The 19186-nt window shown below is 36.5% G+C and overlaps 1 protein-coding gene across 1 annotated transcript; it reads right to left on the bottom strand.

Annotated features, from left to right (window-relative positions):
- Positions 1 to 15820: 15820 nt before the first annotated feature.
- On the bottom strand, positions 15821 to 16501 carry LOC133294891 (uncharacterized). Its single transcript, XM_061493647.1, has 2 exons — positions 16080 to 16501; positions 15821 to 15974 (listed from the first exon to the last, which is right to left on the bottom strand). Exons 1-2 carry the CDS (start codon positions 16499 to 16501, stop codon positions 15821 to 15823), a joined length of 576 nt encoding a protein of 191 aa, XP_061349631.1.
- Positions 16502 to 19186: the final 2685 nt, after the last annotated feature.

Genomic DNA, 19186 nt, shown 5'->3' with positions numbered 1-19186 from the left:
ATCTCTTCAGCTTGCTGATAAGTCTTTGAGGAAGCTTAGTGGTATTATTGAAGATGTTCTTGTGAAGGTGGACAAGTTCATCTTCCCTGCTGATTTTGTAGTGTTGGACATGGAAGGGGGAGCTGAAATGCCTCTTTTGTTGGGTAGACCTTTCTTGGCCACTGCTTGGGCACTAATTGATGTTGAAAAGGGGAAGCTTGAGCTAAGAATGAATGATGAGACCGTTACCATCAATGTCTTTGATTCTCTAAAACAGTCTTCTCACAAAGATGATTGTTTTAGCCTTGAAGTAAAAGAAAAACAAAGTGCAGCGGATGATGCCAAGGAAGATGGTGCCATAAAGGTGGAATTGGAGGAGCTTCCTCAACCTCAGAAAAATGTCTTCTTGAGTAATAAGGAGGCAGTGATTGAAGCATTGAAGGAAGAGGAAACTGAATTGAAAAATAAAGATCCCTCTTCCCATACCAACAAAATCCCCAATGAGGATGATGACAAACATGGGAGGAAATCCAAAAGGAGGCGTCATCCTATAATGAAGAAGGTATTAAGAAAGGAGGTGGTGAAACTCTTTGATACAAGTTGGAAGAGACACCGAGACTCTATCTCTCGGAAAAATCAAAATTTCAAAGAGTTTTTAACATGGCTCCATGGTTTGGAGAAAATCTGGGAATTGTGGTCTCATACACCAAGGCAACCAGTACCACCAGACCTTCCATTTGCTGAGTCATCCCACGCTGCTGAGGGGGATGACATGGAGGGTTAAGTTTATCTCCTTGCTGATGGAGATCTTGTATATTAGTTTATTTTTCTGTTTCATATTTTTTCTTTTTAGTTACTTTGTGTTAGTATATCTTTCTCTGATGTTTTAATGTGCGTATTATAGTTTCTTCTATATGCCACTGTTTGTTCTATTGTGCAGGTTTTTCTTCTTTCTTGTGGTTTAATTATTGCTGAGGACATCAATTCTCTAAATCTGGGAATGGTAGGCTTGCACCTTAGAACTGCTGCAATGCTTCTATCAGGGGAGATATTCTAACTCTTTTAATTTTCTTAGTTATTTTTATAGTATTTTGTGTGCTATATATAAAAAATAAAAAATAAAAATTTGAACATGTTTTCTGAGCAAGTCCCAGGTTTAGATATGCTTCCCTAGTTAATTTGCCTGATTCATCCTAGGAATCATGTTTTGTATGAACTTCTGGCATGGCATGAGTAGATTTCATGATTGCTCGTTTGTCTGAATTTTGTGCTTGAATGATTAATGATGCCGGATGTTCTTTTGGAAGTCTAGCTTGACATCATAGCTGGTGAGGTTTTGTGCTTAAACACTTATTTTATTCTGAGAGACCTCACTGTGATAGCATTCTAGAACTTGCTCTGTTTCTCTGTTATGCATGTATTGATTGATATGATAAAGGCATTTTGTTCTTGTTAGCTATTGGCCAAAAATAACCAACCTGTATGAATTTTTCCATTGTTAGCCCCCTTGAGCCTGAACCTATTTGTTGTTAAATGACCTGTGGCCTGATTGATGGCTTAGCCTATATCCATATGACTTACCTTGATTGAGATTGAATTACTGAAATGTTGAAAAGAAAACAAATAAATTGAGGTAAGCTCCACAGAGGTCAAATAATTAGGGGAGGTAAAATTTCATCTGTGCCCTTAAAACAAAAAGTTTTGAAAAAGAAAAAGAAAAAAAAAGGGTGAATGTAAAGAAAAGGTGGTTGAAAGGAATTAATTCCCGAAATTCTGTGGGAATGTTAGTGGAGAAAAATCATTGAGTTGAAGGTGTTAAAAATGAAATAATATCAGTTTTCAATCTCAGTGTTGTTTGAGCTACTTTCCATATATTCCTACCCATTAAACCCGGCCAAGTTACAACCTGTGAAGTCCTTTTGATCAATTATGCATGTGTTAATGTTCCTCATCTTTAGGAACTTGAGAATATGATCAAGCTTATGGTAATGTTATTGCTGTGATGGATTGAGTGATTGTTACTCCCTTAAACACTTGAGTGCTGAGCGTTGTATGATTATCTTGGTGAGGGGTGTTCAAGTTAGACTCTGACATTTTCATGAGAATAGAAGGCATTGTTAGGAGTTCTTTGCATTGATTCAGTCATGCTTAGCATAGTGATCTCTTGATTGTCTGTGTGATATTGTGTTGGAATAATTGATTGTTTCCTGGATTGAGCCTTGTACATTGCTGGGGACAGCAACGTTTAAATCTGGGAATGATTTGATGTGCCTCTGGCAAGTGTGGTTTTTCCATGTTAAAATTGATAAGAATTGGGTCATAAGAGAGCAATTTAAATACATATTTTCTAATTATATTGATTCTTTCTTTTCAATTATAGTTCTCACCTATTGGTTGTGTTTTTACAGGTAAAAGAAGTGAAAATTACAAAATTATAAAAAGCCTGTTGACGCGATTCCACGAGGGTATTTTTGGAAGAAGAAAAAGAGTCTTATAAATAGGAGACTTTGCACAGAAATTAGGTTAAAAGGTGAAGAAATTCGAAATTTGAAAGAAAACAAGGAAATGATTTGGCGCTGATCGTGCGGGTGCCATGAATGCAGTCCTTGATTTGTGGAGTCACGGATTTGGCGCTGATCGTGCGGGCGTCATGAATGCAATCCTTGAATTGTGGAATTATGATCAAAATGAAAAATTAATGAAATTAAATTCAAAGATTATAACCTGATTGACCAGTTGCCTATTTAAAGGGTGGTCCTCCACCATTCCAAGACATTGGAGACAATTCAGACCTATTTCTTCAGAAGGAGATCGACGGCAGAGCTCAGAAGGATTCTTCCACAGTTCTTCTTCTTCATCTATTTCTCTGTAATTTTATGCTTTGGAATATTGGATTATTGTTAGCCATGATTATGCTTGGCTAATTCTCTTTTATTGTAGTTAGGGTCACGAGCCCTATGTGAACCCTTGTTACGATGAATTGATTTAGTTTTATTCATTTGTATAATTATCTTTGTCTCTACCTTGTGCGTATTTCCTATTCTCTTTATTAGAACTGATCAATCTGATAGTTGGGAATAGTTTGAGGGTTAGAACCCTAGATAGGAATATTGGGGTTTTTTTATCTTGAAAGGGGGTAGGACAACAATTGGTATGCATGCTAGGAATAAATGTGTATTTAATTGCGGATGCTTAAATTATTGCGTTCATTGCTTAATACTATGAGGAACATTGCAAGGAATTGGGGTTCCAATTGGGGATTAAAGGGTTAACCTTGCAAGGAATTGAGGGTTAACTAATAAATATTTTTAGATAATAATTTATCCGAGTAATTATATGAATAAATATTGTGAATCAATTCAAAGTAAGAAGTGGGGATCATAAGGTGAGTGCGCTCTAGCTACAATATTTCTCATATTTTTATCCAAATCATTTTGCATCATTCTCTTATTTTTAAAATACAAAAGTACGTCTTTGTCTTTAATTTCTATTGTTCTTTAAATCACTTGGGTTTTATATCTTGAAAGGACGTTTATAAGATATTCGCTCACAATCCCTGTGGAGACGATAACTTACTTATCACTTTATTACTTGAACACGATCGGTACACTTGCCGGATTGTATCATAAGGATTTCTGTGAAAGGAGAAGTTCAGATCAAATGAATCAGATTCAGATAAGAGCGAATTCACAGTAATTAATCAATTTCTTCCTAAGTCCCTTAACTTTCTTCCTTTTCATTCCTTGTTCTTTTCTTTGAACCTTTCTTCCTCCTTTTCTTCCTGACACGTTGTGTCTTTAAATTTTTTTTTTCTTTTTCTTTCAGTCACTTTGTGTCTTTAATACTTCCCTCTGTCTCTTCCAAACACTTTGTGTTTCACAACCTTTTCTTTCTTTTCCTTCTTTCTTTCTTATGTTTCCAACACCTTGCATTCACTTATTGCAAAAACACTTTCCTCCCCACAGAACACTCCATCCCTTATCACTTATCTGAAACTTTTAATCTGAAGGATTGGAATAAATGTGGTTCTTGGCTTGATAGACAACAGGCTAGGCTCAAGTGTTTCATGCAATTGGAACTTAAAGGTTGGCCATTTGACTTTCTGGTTCAAGAAGGAAATGCCTCTACCCTACACATCATCAACCATTTCAAGCAAGAAACATGGCAAGTTCTAGAGCTATTCATGCAGTGAAGTGCTCTCTGAACAAAATTTTCTGTATAGGCTCAATTTCCTCACAGTTCAGAGTGCATGCTTGACTTTCTCTATATGCATCAAAACTAATCTTTCTACTCTTACACATTGAATGAGTCATGCAATCATTTCATTTAAGCTCAACATGCAAGGTATAAGATTGTATCCTTTAATTTGATCAATCATATAAAACTTTGATTAGTCAAATCCTCATGGAATTCCATATCAGATCTGAAATTCAAATTCAATATTACAGCTAAAATCTAAATCACACAGAAAACTTAAAAACAAAAAGAAAAAGATTGAGATATTTCCCTGTTTTGGCTCATCAATTTGTGTGACATCTCCATGATGTTTGCATGCCATTCATTCACACCCAATTCCCAGATTTAAATGTTGTTGTCCCCAGCAACTAATTCAAATCTGAAACAGCAATGGATCACTGAAACACATTCATTTATAAACCAATAGCATCAGTACTATCATAATGTGCACCATGCAAAAACAGTGAATATCCCAATGTGCTTAACTGAATTACAAACCTAAACTAACAGAAAAATAAAACTAAGAGAAAACTACCCAGAAACATGTAAATCATATGAGTGGACCAGCGCTAAAACGTTGAAATCAAGCGTTTTAGCGCTGGTCTCCAGAGACATGTGCACATTGATGTGCGTCGCATCGCGCTAAAACGGTCACGTCTGAACGTTTTAGTGCTCTGGACCAGAAAGAACAAAAATTCAAACATAAATTTAAATTGCTGAAAAATAAAAGATTCAATCTCAAATATCAATGGTGTCTGTCAATGTTGAAGAACAAATCCCCGGCAACGGCGCCAAAAACTTGTTGCAGATCTAGCAAGTGTACTAGTCGTACAAGTAATAAAATGATGAGTAAAGATCGTTCCCACGAGGATTTGTGTCAAGCACTGACTAACCATATGTACTTGAGTTGAATCAAACAAAAGTTCATAGATTGCATAGATTTCTTGTCACCAGAAACTACACTGAATTGAATTAAAACTTGATAAATAAAGAAAATGTAAATTATAATGTAAACAAGTAGTCAGATGTCATTTGTCCTCAAACATGAATTTATAGATGAACCAATTTCCATTATGAATTATCTACTATGTGATGTTGATCAACCTTTTTCTTATCATCTCAAGATGTAATCCCTTACTACCCTGATAGACACATTAATCAGAAACCCCAATCCCTTGGTGATTCCTTTCTTAATACATGCATTAATTACTAAGGTCTTAAGATCACATCAAAATCCTAGCATCAATCCCTTGACTACTAGAACACTGATGATGAAGTTGTCAAAAATAGAGAAATAATGTAAACATGTCTGTTCTACACTATTCCTCAACATGAAGAATTAATCAAGACAACTTCATACAATCACATAATAGATAAACAAAACATCTAATTAACCATTCATAAATTCAAACTTGAGTTCCATTGAATCAGACTACAAAGGACTCTACTCAGACATAATTGAAATACAAACAAGAGAAGAAAGATAGATCAAACTCCATTGTCATGATAGTTGAGTCTTTAATCTCCAAGTACAATTACATAGGAAATACTAACTATTACAAGAACTAATCCTAAAGAATTTGGAAATTCAGAGAAAATGAGGAGTCAGATCAGATCTATGAAAGACCTGATCTGATCTCCCTTCTCCTAGTGTGATGGGAAAAGTCAGAATGAGATATGATAGATTGGATCTGATATCTGGAATCTGTCAGAATGTGAAGGCCCCTTGTCCTTTTATAATTTACAAATTACAACTGAAAACTGACATGGGCGCTAAAACTCTCATTTCTGGACGTTTTAGCGCTCAACCTTGACGGATGCCCAACTGCTTTTAACTGTCTTGGGCGCTAAAACGCTCAGTTTTGGGCATTTTAATGTTCAGGCGCTAAAACGCTCAGTTTTGGGCGTTTTAATGTTCAGCACCAGCATCTTTTGTGCAACAGGGCGCTAAAACGGTTAGTTTTGGGCGTTTTAGCGCCTAACACATAGAATTTTCCCATTCTTCATAATCTTCTTCCTTCTCTCTTTTGCTTCTTGAGCTTGATTTTCCTACAAAAACAATGTAAATTTTCAACATAAGCTTCAGAACTTGTATTTGAGAGATTTCCAGGACATTAACCTCTTTTCCATCCATTTAATCACACAAATTGATATTAATTCATGCTTAAAAACCTGATGAACTAAGGGTTCATCAATGGGGATCTAGTTGTACACAGAGTATGCGTCCATAGAGGATAAGAGGCGAAACCCAGATGAGATATCAACCAACTGATCTATGTTTGGCATGTGGTATGAGTCTTTAGGACATGCCTTATTAAGATCGGTATAGTCTTTGTAGACCCTCCATTTTCCATTGGGCTTCTTTACCAATACTATGTTGGCGAGCCATGTCGTGTACTGAACTTCTCGGACGAAGCCGACTTCTAGCAGTTCCTTTACATGTTCTTCTAAAGCTTGCAACCTTTCTGTCCCAGCTTTCTATTCTTCTGGGCCACTAGGGTAGATCCAGGGTATATTGCTAACTTGTGACAGCAAAATTCAGGGTCAATCCACGAAATCTCTAATATCTTCCATGCAAATACATCCCTATTTTCTTTGAGGAAGTCGGAGATCCAGACCTTTACTTCTGGATCAGAGCCCTTCCAATCTTTGTGCACTGCCTGGGCTCATCTTCTATGGATAACTCCGCTAGCTCACCGTCTAGCTTTGGCTTCGACAGTTGAGCATCTTCCCTCGTATCTAACCCAACCATGTTTACTGGTTTATCTGACCAATGGATAGTTCTTCCTTTCCCTGTTGCTTTCTCTCCGGGTCTGATCCGGGGTGGAGAGGATGGGTCACCTTTGCTTTCCTTCATAGTTTCATAATAGCATTCCCTTAACTCCTTTTGATAGTCACGACCTCATTCTTTTTTCTTACCATCTTCTATGTCTGGTTCTTAGTGGATGTTAACATGTCCCAATTGTGTATAGTGGGCTGCCCAATGATTTTATTGTATGGAGAAGGGAAGTCAGCCACAATGAATCTGACCCAACTTGATTTGAACGATTCATTCGTCTCTAGGGTAAGTTGAGGTCTATGTACCCCTTTGGTGGTGTATTCTCTCCGTTGAAGGCAATCAATATGATCTTGCTTGGCTTTAAATTTTCTTCATCCAAGTTCATCTTCTTGAATGCTTCCCATAGTATAATATTAGCCGAATTTCTGTTATTTATAATTATCCTTTTAACTCGACAGTTGACGAAATTGTCGATGATGACCAGTTCATTTACGTGCCCCGACATTACATCCTCCAGGTCTTTCTTGGTAAAATATAGCAGTAGAAGATCTGGCTTGTTGGTATCTTTTTTATATTTTGGTCGATCTTTGATCGAGGGAAACTCCTTAAGATTCCTTGAGGTTGGTCCGGGCTACTTCCCTCTAGATTTGTGATCCTTCCATATAGAGTAAAGTATACTTCTCATACTTCCCTTTAAAGGTGCATTCGTCCTTGCTCTTTCCTTAGAATTCATGAAGCTTCATACTCTTATGCTGCCCTCTATCTCAACTAAGTGGGCTCCGTATTTGGGGTCTATGACCTTTTTGCTTTCCTCTCAACATGACATTTGCCGCCTCGATTTGTTCCAGCTCCAGATATTTCTTTGATTTACCTAGAATTCCTCCAAAGTTTACATTGGGTCTTTGTATATGGATTTCGCCAACCGAGACTTCCCATCAAGTTTGGCAACAACTAAGTGTAAGTGGATGTTTTCGGTTAATCATGGAACCGGCAATGACGCATCTTTAAAGCAATACAAGTTCTTGTGGAGAGTTTTATCTTACTTCTATTTGACAGCTTATAACGTAAAATCCGACATAGGATGTATCTTACTCGTGGCGAAGTCGAGAATAAATTTTTCTGTGAATTCCTCAAAAGATACGATCAATTTTGGCGGTAGCCTAGAAAACCAAGTCATCGTTGCCCCCATCAATGTAGATGCAAAAATTTGCAAAATAATTGGCTTATCAATGCCCTTGATGAACATATTCGTGTCAAAAGAATACAGGTGAGCCTCAGGATCTTAGCCCCATTATATTTCAGCAGGTGATCCAAGTTCCATCCTTTAGGGTAGGGAGCATTGACGATGTTATCTGTAAAAAGGCTATTATCGTACATCCTTCTGTGTTATCTTCTTCGGAATGCGTCATATTTTGCACGACCTCTATCCTCAGATCGACCTCAGCCATCATTGTTTTCACAGCGGCCATTTCGGCCATGGTTCTCATATAATCCTTGATCATCACCTCCTTTGTTATTGCAGCTGTGGTTATCACCTCAACCTGCGCCTTCTCCACGGTTTTCATTTCTCTCGTTCTCTTAATCTCGGCCCCTCTGTCTCTTTACCCGTCCTTCACCCTAGCCATGGTCTCCGCCATATTTTGGGTGATTATGCTGAAGAAGTAGGGTTTCCAACTCGCTTATCCTTTGTGCTTCCATCCAGCTTTGTAGGAGGTACCTATTTTCCATCTCGTCTATTTAGCGTAGGATGGCATGGATAACAGTTTGGGTTATATAGTTGTTGACGTCCGGTGGCTGTATAGTGGATGTCAAGTCTAGCACTGCGTCACTGACGTGGACGATATTGTCTTTCTACTTGGGTTTGTGCTCGGGCTGAGGTTCGAGTCCATTGAGCGGCTGCTCCGTTCGATAGTGGTTATAGGGTGACGGCAACGGTGGCTGCTGCTGGTGGCTATTGATGGTGTTCCTTGTGTTCACTATGATGGAGTGGGAGTAGAAATTTATCGATTTCCCACAGACAGCGCCAATGTTCGATCCTAAGTGGATCGACATGTCCAATCTAAGGATTAGTAGATTTCTGTAGGATCTATATGCCTTCTCTCAGGTATCTATGAGGGGATATACCTTAGAGACTAGTGATCATTGTGCACAATGAACTAGCAACATAGTCAAGACGTAGAGTGTGTGCACAGTGATAACTAATAAGAGAGAGTAAGTGTCATATATGTTGGCTTTACCTCTTATTTGTAGAGTTTAACTATGGATAGTGGTTGCACCTTTGGTGTATTTTTAGGGTCCAATGCTTGATCTGCTAAAGATATACTAGGATTGATATCTTTAGGGAATCTTTTTTTATTTTCTCTCTTAGCTGTTTGCCCTTATTGGGCTTTCTAAGATGTCTCTTAGTTATTTACCCTTATTGAGCCTTTTAGAATGTGGGCCTTTATATTAGGTTTATAACAAAATGAAAATTGTACTGAAGTGTTCAACTTGATTAGGTGACTGATGGGTTGGAATGTGAACCAAGCGACACCTATTGATATGAGAAGAACCAGATTTCTATAGTGGTTGGTTTAAGATGTGTGGTGGTTTCCACTGTACACAGATGATAAATGGTGATGATGTCTTCTCATGCAAAGTGCTTAAGATGCTAAAAAAAGAGAGTATGATAGAATGTATAAGCACATTCCTAATGGTCCTTGCACCAAAGCATGAATGAGGCAAATATAAGTGGTTGTGAAAGGTTCCAATGTAAGAATTTCCTAAAATAAATCAGCAATAAATAAAATATTATAACATACCAATATTTGTAGGGATATGCATAATTCCGTTTAGTTAGGCTTCTTCGCCAAACTGAACTGAACTGGAAAAACCAATTCAGTTTAGAGAACTGAAATGAAAAAATCACTTCAGTTTAGAGAACTGGTTTATTTTTTTGAACTAGTTCATAATTTATTCATAACCAGTTCAGAATTGGTTATGAAAGAAGTTTGAATGGGTTAGCCAAATCTGAATTGGTTTTAAAAATCAAATCAAAATCCAAATAAAAAGTATGAAAAGATTGAGGAAAAAAAAGAATAAAATAAAATAAAAATATGAATGATACTAGAAATTTGAAGAAAATTAAAATAAAAATGTAAAAAAAAGATAAATAAGAGAGAAAAATACATAAGAAAAAAATAAAAAACTAAAGAAATAAAGTAATAAAAAAAGGAGACACTAAATAAATAAATAAGAGAAAAAATAGAGGAAAAAAAGAGAAATAAAAGAAAAGAAGAGAAGATGAAAAAAAACCCATCTCAACTGATGAACTGGTTAGTTTTTTCTAAAAATAGTCCAGTTCATGAAATAATTTTTAAAAATCACTTTTTTTAAGTATAATGCAGTTTAATTCTTTTGCGCATTCCTAGAACTGGTTCAAAACTAGTAGAACTGATTTTCAAAACCAATTCTAAACCCAAATGAAAAGTTTGAAAAAGTTGAGGAAAAGAAAAATAAAAAAATAAATAATGCTAATTTTTAAAAATAATAATAAACAATTAAAAAGAAAAGAAAAGAAAAGAAAGGAAAGATAAAAATAAATAAGAGAGAAAAATACATAAAAAAGGAAAATAAAATAAAAAACTAAACAAATAAAGTAATAAAAAAGGAGACACTAAATAAATAAACAATTAAGAGAAGAAAACTAAAGATAAAAAATAGAAAATAAAAGAAAAGAAGATAAGAAGAAAAAAAAAACCAATGTGGTTTATAATTGGTTTTTTAAACTCGTTCTATTAATAAACTTTTTTTTTGAAAACATGGTGAGTTCAAGAATTGATTTTTGAAAAACCAACTCTTTTATGTGCAATACAGTTTAGTTCAGTTCTTTTGATTCTTTTGCACACTCGTAAATATTCAAGAAAATGGAATACTTGTATCATCTCTACTAGATGGAGTGAATCTTTATCTGCACATGCTATAGTCTTCCTCTCTATGACCTATATCCAGTATTGCAGCCTTTGTGCGATGGGAGTATGACGACTGATAGACTTAACTTTAGTATATATAAGCTAGAGATAGGACCTAACATATCCTATCCATATTCAGAGGTGAAGGTGATGATGATGGGGTGATAGTGACGGTGTTATTGGTGGTGGTGTTGTTAGTGGTAGTGCTAATGAGGAAATCCATTTATGTGTGGATGAGAGATGATGTTCTTTTCATGATATCATGATGTACTTCCACACCATGACATGAGAGTTGAGGGGGGTTGAAGTGACACAAGCTTTCGAACTCGCGCAAATTAAAAATTATTTTTTATTAGGGTTCAGAAAATTTGCAGTAAAGTGGAAACCCTTAGTCGTCTCTCAAGGAAATTGTTTTGGTAAAAATCGCTTATGATGGCAAAAAATTAAAAGGGAGGTTTTGGATTTTGATTGAATAATTAAAAAGGCAAAATATAAATTTGGAATAAAAATTTGGAATTAAAAATTAACCAACCTAAGGTTAGGGTTCCATGGACGTCTTTCCTCGGATAAAAAGATATCAGAATTGTGATTGATCGTCAATCGAATCAGAATCCTTATTTCCAATTGACAACCCTCTCTAAGCGATCGCTTAACATTTGATCAAATATGATGTTTCTACTCATACAATCGCAGAGTATCAGCCCGTTTGATTTAAGGTCATAGGGTCAATCAATCTAACCATCAAATATGATGATTAATCCCTTTCCATAATCGCAATCGTGAATCTCATATTTAATATCCACGATCGCACGATATCAATCTGAGTTGGAAAGGGAAACGAAACTGATTTAAAATAAAGCGCAAACCCTCAAGACTAATCCATGGAATCCGTTACCCTTAGGTTGATTAAAAGGTTCTTAGCCTCGCATGGCTAAGGTAACATGATTAAAATAAAATAAAAAGAAGAAGAAGAAAAAGATGAAGAACGCGAAGAACGTTCCAGAGAAAGTGCTTTGATCCTAAAATACGAAAATTCAGAATCCCTAAAATGTTTCCTACTCTGCCGTCATATATCCCTACCCAAAGCGGGTTAGGGTTCAGTTCTGATCGGCCCATCTGTCTATAATACGAAATAAAATAAATAAAATAAAATAAAACTAAAAGTTGGCTTTGGGCAACTTAAGTAATTGGGTTTTAATTTAAATTACAAGTCCAATAATCAAATAAAACTTCAGCAAAATGCGTCCAACTTGACGTTAGAAATCGACCAACTTCCAGTCTAAATTGGGCTTCGAGCTCTTCATAAGAATTGTTACCCTCTGTGTTATCTGAAAAACCCAACAAGAATGGAGTCAATCTGACAACTGTGGACCGAGATATGGCTAAAATACAGAAGTAACATAAAGCTGAAAAATTCTGACAAAAATAAATTAAACCCAATGAAAAACTAAAAATCTAAATTAACTCAAAAAATTATTATTTTATTCAAATAAATCCTAAAAATACTAATCAAGAGTAACAAATAAGTGCAATAAAATATGAGTTATCAAATTCCCCCACACTTATCTTTTTGCACTCCTGGGCAAAAACTAGAATAGAAAAAGAAAGCAAAGAAATAAGAAAAGAGTGAAGATCAATCTATCCTTCCTAATAATAAGCAAGTATACAAAAGATAACAAAAATCACAAGTCTTGAACAGTTAAACCAACCAGGACAAAAATTCTCTAAACTCAAATCACAAGACCTGTCAATTTCAACTACTAACTACACAAAAATGGTTCCTCACAGGATGCTCTCAATTTTCTCTCAAGTGTATCAGTTAATTCAGTATATCACTCAAATCAACTCAAGATAATCATCCTACCATAGGCTTGCTCAAGTTCTACTTCTCCACTGCTAATAACACATGCATGCTCAAATTAAGAAGGCTTTATGTAGGGTTGTAATGGGGCTGAGGTAAAGGTATGGATGAATATGGAAGAGAAAGCTAAACACCCCAGAAATTTACAAAGAGCAAAAGTTAAGAACTAAACTAAGAACATAAAACAAAGATAATGCAAAGATAGAAATAAACACAATTTTATTTCTTTTTGCTTTTTCTCCCTTTTTGTTTTTTTTTGTTTAGAAACAATAATACAGACAAAATATCCAGATGGTTACCCCCCACACTTAAAATTTGCACGTCTCGGGCAAACCCCTACACTTAAACAAAACTCTACAATAAAACCAATGCTCAATAAATCTCCAGGATGTGGAATTAATTGGTTTTTCACTTAGGCTTGTAATGTGGCTAAGAAACAAAGGTGACATAGGGCACAAAAGGGTTAACCAAGGGAATACAATGCAAGGATGGCTATTTGGCTAAAGTGGGAAAGAAAAGAAAGAATGCCTCAATCATATTCATGCATGCAAGTGAAAAATGCAGTTTCAAAAAGAACATGAGCAAGTTCTAGAGGACAACAATCAAGAGCCAAATCACACAAGAAAGAAAGATTGGCCTACAGATGAAGACCATGTCTACAGGCTCAAAACCTCACAAAGGTATACCAAATCATCCAATCAGCAACACAGTATCAAGTAACAAGTAATGCAATCCAAGAATCAAGAACCAAGCCTAAACAGAAATTTTTATCAAACTTTGTGATTTAAGTATAATCCATGTATAACTCACTAATTACCAGAAAGAAGAGAAAAATCTACCTATGAAAGTCAAAAACTAAAAGAAAGAAAGGAAAAGAAAAATAAAAATGCAAATAACAGAAAGAAAAGAAAAAGAGGGAAGAGAACTCCATGAACTCCCTAAGGAGAATAAACAGCATCAAGTAGCTTGATTTCTTCCTCACTGGTTTAACACTTTCTTCAAGAAAAATGCGGTGCATGCACATGGAAGGGCTGATTTCCACATTATCTGCTAAAGTCCATCCAATTGCCTTCTTACTTTCTTTCAGCAATGTCAAAAGCTTTTCCTCCTGCTCAGGTAGAAGGTTCTTGGCCACTATCACATGTAATTGTTCATTTTCCTCCAGATATGAATACTTCAGATGGTCAGGCAGAACCTTTAGTTCCAAATTAGGTGGCTGCTCAGTGGATGGGAGAAGTCTAGCGGGTGCAGGTTCTACATAAAACACATTAACATCTATGCCTGCAATCAAATTCTCAGAAAAAGAATCATCAATAATTTCAACAGGCAATTCAGAATTCAACTTCAATGCAGAACCACTGTGCAAATCATCATTCAATGCATGATTCACATCAGAACAGCACACCGCTATCTCAGCACAAACAGTACAATTACTACTATCGGTACAACCACATGACAGATCAGAATCAAGGAATGATGATAATTCTGGAAATTCAGCAGTTAAGCCAGCAGATATATCATCAATCATTTCATCAATTACATCCATATAGAAACCGAATGTTGTTCCCTAGGAAATTTCATGGCATCAAAGATATTAAAATTTACTATGCTATCACCAAATTCCATTGAAAGAGTACCAGCATGCACATCTATCTTAGTCCTAGCAGTTTTCATGAAAGGTCTACCAAGTATAATTGTACTACTTGGAATCTCACCCTCCATCCCTAAGACATAGAAATCAGCAGGAAAAATCAGATTGTTCACCCTAACTAATATATCTTCAACTACACTAGAAGGATGAACACTACTCCTGTTGGCTAACTGAACAACAATACCAGTAGCACGCAAGGGACCAAGACCAAGAGGCTTATACACAGATTCAGGCATAACATTAATGGATGCTCCTAAGTCTAACATACAATCATGAAAAACAGAATTTCCAATAATGCAAGGGATAGTAAATGTCCCTGGATCTTGGCACTTCTTGGGCATGGGCTGGATGAGTGCTGACACATTCTGGCTGACGCTGACTCGTTCATCTCCTTTCAGCCTCCTATTGTTGGTGCACAACTCCTTCAGAAACTTAGCATATCTTGGAATTTGCTGAATCGCATCCAAGAGTGGGATATTGACCTCTACTTTTCTGAAGGTGTCAAGATCTTTATCTTGAGCTTTTGCTGCTTGCTTTTTAGACTGAGTGGCTCTTTGAGGAAAAGGTAACGGGATGTGGACATCAGAAGTATCAGTATTCTGCTTCCTTGAACCAGTGTCACCTCCTTGAGATGACTCAATAGCAGATTGGTTTGGTTCCTCCAGTTGCTTGCCAGACCGCAGAGAGATGGCTCTAACATTGCCGGTTCCCTTTGGATTTGCAACTGTGTGTGATGGAAGGAAGTTGCCTCTTGTTTGTTGATTCTGACTCATTGATGTTGCAAGTTGGCCAATCTGTGTTTGCAGATTCTGGATGGAAGACTCAGTCCTTTGCTGGAACTACAGATTGTTAGTTTCCATCTGCTTCACTAAATCCTCCAAAGAAGGACCATTGCTACTGGCTTGCTGCTGCATTGGCGGCTGCTGCATTCGCTGTGAAGGTGAAAATTGTTGAAAATTTTGCCTCTGCTGCGAAGGTGCAAACTGCTGCCTCTGCTGGAATGGTGCACTTTGCTGGTTCTGATTCCAATTGAGATTTGGATGATTTTTCCAGCCAGGATTATATGTATTAGAGAAGGGATTATTTTGCTGCTGCTGCTGCATCTGCTAGTATTGTGGCTTTGCAGGAAAAACTACAGCAACATACTAATCAACTTGGAAACCACTGTCTTGTAGAGAAGGAAAAGCATCCGTGGGGTGAGAAGGATCACAACAGATGCCACACAGGTTGCTTATCTGTTGAGCAGAAGGTTGCACAGTCTGTGTTACTGCCAACTGCCTCACCATTGATGTCAGCTCATCAAGTCTGTTCTCCATTCTCAGGTTATCTGTGCTTGATGCTCCTACTGCTGCCACTGTTGGATTTTACATTGGAGGAGTTTGCACTTGGAACACTGTACTGCTGTTTGCTCTAGTGCCAAATTGCTGAGCATTAGCCGTTATCTCAACAATCAACTCTTTTGCCTCATTAGGTGTTTTATTGCTCAGGACTCCTCCATTAGCTGCATCTAAAAGGTTCCTAGCCATAGGCAGCAATCCTTCATAGAAGTAAATAATCAGGAGATTGTCTGGAATCTGATGGTGTGGGCAGCTTGCACAAAGCCTTTTAAACCGCTCTCAATACTCATGCATGTTCTCCCCATTAGCCTGCCTTATGCCACTGATCTCCTTTCTGATTGAGGTGGCCCTAGATGAAGGGAAGAATTTCTCAAGAAAAAATCTTGACATGTCATTCCAGCTTACAATGGAGGAAGGTGGCAAGTAGTACAACCAATCCTTAGCTCCACTGTCCAAAGAGAAAGGAAAAGCACGCAACTTGATTTGCTCCTCATCCACCCCTGTTGGCTTCATAGTGCTGCAGACTATGTGAAATTCCTTCAGATGCTTGTGAGGATCCTCACCTGCAAGACCACGAAACTTGGGAAGCAAATGTATCAGTCCAGACTTAAGCTCAAAAGGTACAACAGGATTAGCATAACGAATACACAGGGGCTGCTCGTTATCAACATTAGGAGCAGCCAATTGCTTAAGTGTTCTATCACCCATGATTTCAAAATGAAATAAATTACCAAACGAATAGACACTATGTAAAGGACTCGAACAAACAACAGACTCAACAGACTCGGACTCAACAAACTCAGACTCTAAGGTATGCTCAGGAACAGCTCTACTATAAGTCAACCTACGAGCTTTACTAGCAGCATGCAATGATTTCTCTATCTCAGGGTCATATGCATATAAATCATCAACATTGGTGGTACTCCTAGTCATGCATCATAGGTAAAGGCATACAACAGTAAAATCACAAAACATACGATAAGACACAAAAAAATTGCCGAAAATAGCAAACAGAAGCAAAATAAATCTACAAAAAATACCAAATGACCTCAGAATGCTATAAGACCAACTCTCCTAAACTCTAATTGACCCTACGGACTCAAAAATCAAATATTTTTTTTTTTCAAAATATAAAATAAAATAGTAAACGAAGGAATTTTCCAAAACCAGGGCCTAATTTGTGATGCATGACCTCACGAGTTTTGACAGGGATGATCGTCTCCTTCAGCTCACCAATTTTCAGAGCGATCAGAGCAAGTTGAACAAGTTCAAAAATACCCGATACGTCCTGAAACGACAAAGAAACAGCAAAAACGGTTAGTAAACGAAAGAATTTTGCAAAAATAAAGGTTACCTCTTGCCCTTTTAGGGCGAGATTTATGCTCAGAAGGTTGAATTCCTTTGGGAATAGAACTCCCGAAGCCAATCTCTCAAACAGAAGTTTTACCGATTTCCCCAAATTTGCCCAAAACTGCCCAAAACGTAAACCGTAATGCAAAAAATTCAAAAACTGAGAAAAGATGCCTGTGTAGAATCAAATTCCGATGCAGAATCAAAGGTGAAGAAATCGGAATCAGAAAAACAAACGAGTACAAACGCAGAAACAAGACAGATGCGTAAACATAATTTTTTTTTTAATTTTTAATTTTTTTTTAGAAACAGAAACGAAAATTAAAGAAGAAGAAGATGATCAAATTCAGAAAACGATTTAGACCGATGCAATTTCCCCGGCAACGGCGCTAAATTTGACACGAGCTGTCGAACTCGCGCAAATTACAAATTATTTTTTTATTAGGGTTCAGAAAATTTGCAATAAAGCGGAAACCCTAAGTCGTCTCTCAAGGAAATTGTTTCGGTAAAAATCGCTTATGATGACAGAAAATTAATAGGGGGTTTTGGATTTTGATTGAATAATTAAAAAGGCAGAATATAAATTTGGAATAAAAATTCGTAATTAAAAATTAACCAACCTAAGGTTAGGGTTTCATGGACGTCTTTCCTCAGATAAAAAGATATCAGAATTGTGATTGATCGTCAATCGAATCAGAATCCTTATTTCCAATTGACAACCCTCTCTAAGCGATCGCTTAACATTTGATCAAATACAGTGCTTCTACTCATACAATCGTAGAGTATCAGCCCGTTTGATTTAAGGTCATAGGGCCAATTAATCTAACCATCAAATCTGATGATTAATCCATTTCCATAATCGCAATCGCGAACCTCAGAATGAATATCCACGATCACACGAAATCAATCTGAGTTGAAAAGGGAAACAAAACTGATTTAAAATAAAGCGCAGACTCTTAAGACTAATCTATGAAATCTGTTACCCTTAGGTTGATTAAAAGGTTCTTAGCCTCGCATGGCTAAGGTAAACATGATTAAAATCAAATAAAAAGAAGAAGAAGAAAAAGATGAAGAACGCGAAGAACGCTCCAGATAAAGTGCTTTGATCCCAAAATACGAAAATTTAGAATCCCTAAAATATTTCCTACTCTGCCGTCATATACCCCTACCCAAAGCGGGTTAGGGTTCAGTTCTGATCGGCCCATCTGTCTATAATATAGAATAAAATAAAATAAAACCAAAAGTTGGCTTTGGGCCACTTAAGTAATTGGGTTTTAATTTAAGTTACAAGTCCAATAATCAAATAAAACTTCAGCAAAACGCGTCCAACTTGGCGTTAGAAATCGACTAGCTTCCAGTCCTAATTGGGCTTCGAGCTCTTCATAATAATTGTAGCCCTCTGTGTTATCTGAAAAATCCAACAAGAAAGGATTCAATCCAACAACTGTGGACCGGCATATGGCCAAAATACAGAAGTAACGTAAAGTTGAAAAATTCTGACGAAAATAAATTAAACCCAATAAAAAAGTAAAAATCTAAATTAACTCAAAAATTAATTATTTTATTCAAATAAATCCTAAAAATACTAATCAAGAGTAACAAATAAGTGCAATAAAATATGAGTTATCATGAAGCGTGAACAAACTTCATTTAGGGCATAAGTGTACACTCGCCTAATGTAAGAACCCGCGCGTTAATTTAGGAATTTAATTAATTAATTAGGAAATTAATGAGATAATTCAATAATTGACCCTAATAATTATGAGAAGGATTAAATAATTATAGTAAGTGACTAAGAATGCTGAAAGTCAATTTTCTGATGAAAAGTGCAGATATCGGTTCTGCCTCACGGTATAAATGCGTATTGATGAAGTATCCCGGAAAATTATGAAAAAGTATGTATATGTCACTAGAATAATATATAGGACTAGCTTAACAAGTTTCAAGTTAAAATGATGAGAACTGGTTTTAGAACTGATACTGGCTAAGTAAAAGCGCGTACTGGAAAAGTGCTGCGAAAAATAAAATAAAAATATGACAAAT

Source organism: Gastrolobium bilobum, unplaced genomic scaffold (assembly GCF_033153095.1).
Source record: "Gastrolobium bilobum isolate Gb01-03AN ecotype WA unplaced genomic scaffold, APGP_CSIRO_Gbil_v1 utg43904, whole genome shotgun sequence".
In the NCBI taxonomy this organism is placed as follows: Eukaryota; Viridiplantae; Streptophyta; class Magnoliopsida; order Fabales; family Fabaceae; genus Gastrolobium; species Gastrolobium bilobum.
Note: the sequence above shows the minus strand (reverse complement) of the source record. Positions and strands in the feature narration are given on the sequence as shown.

Excerpts from the sequence above, each read along its gene's own strand:
- LOC133294891 (XM_061493647.1), bottom strand. The coding sequence starts at position 16,501 with ATGGGTGATAGAACACTTAAGCAATTGGCTGCTCCTAATGTTGATAAC. Across the intron at positions 15,975-16,079 it reads AATGGGGAGAACATGCATGA|GAACCTTTTAGATGCAGCTA; the intron begins GTATTGAGAGCG and ends GCCTATGGCTAG.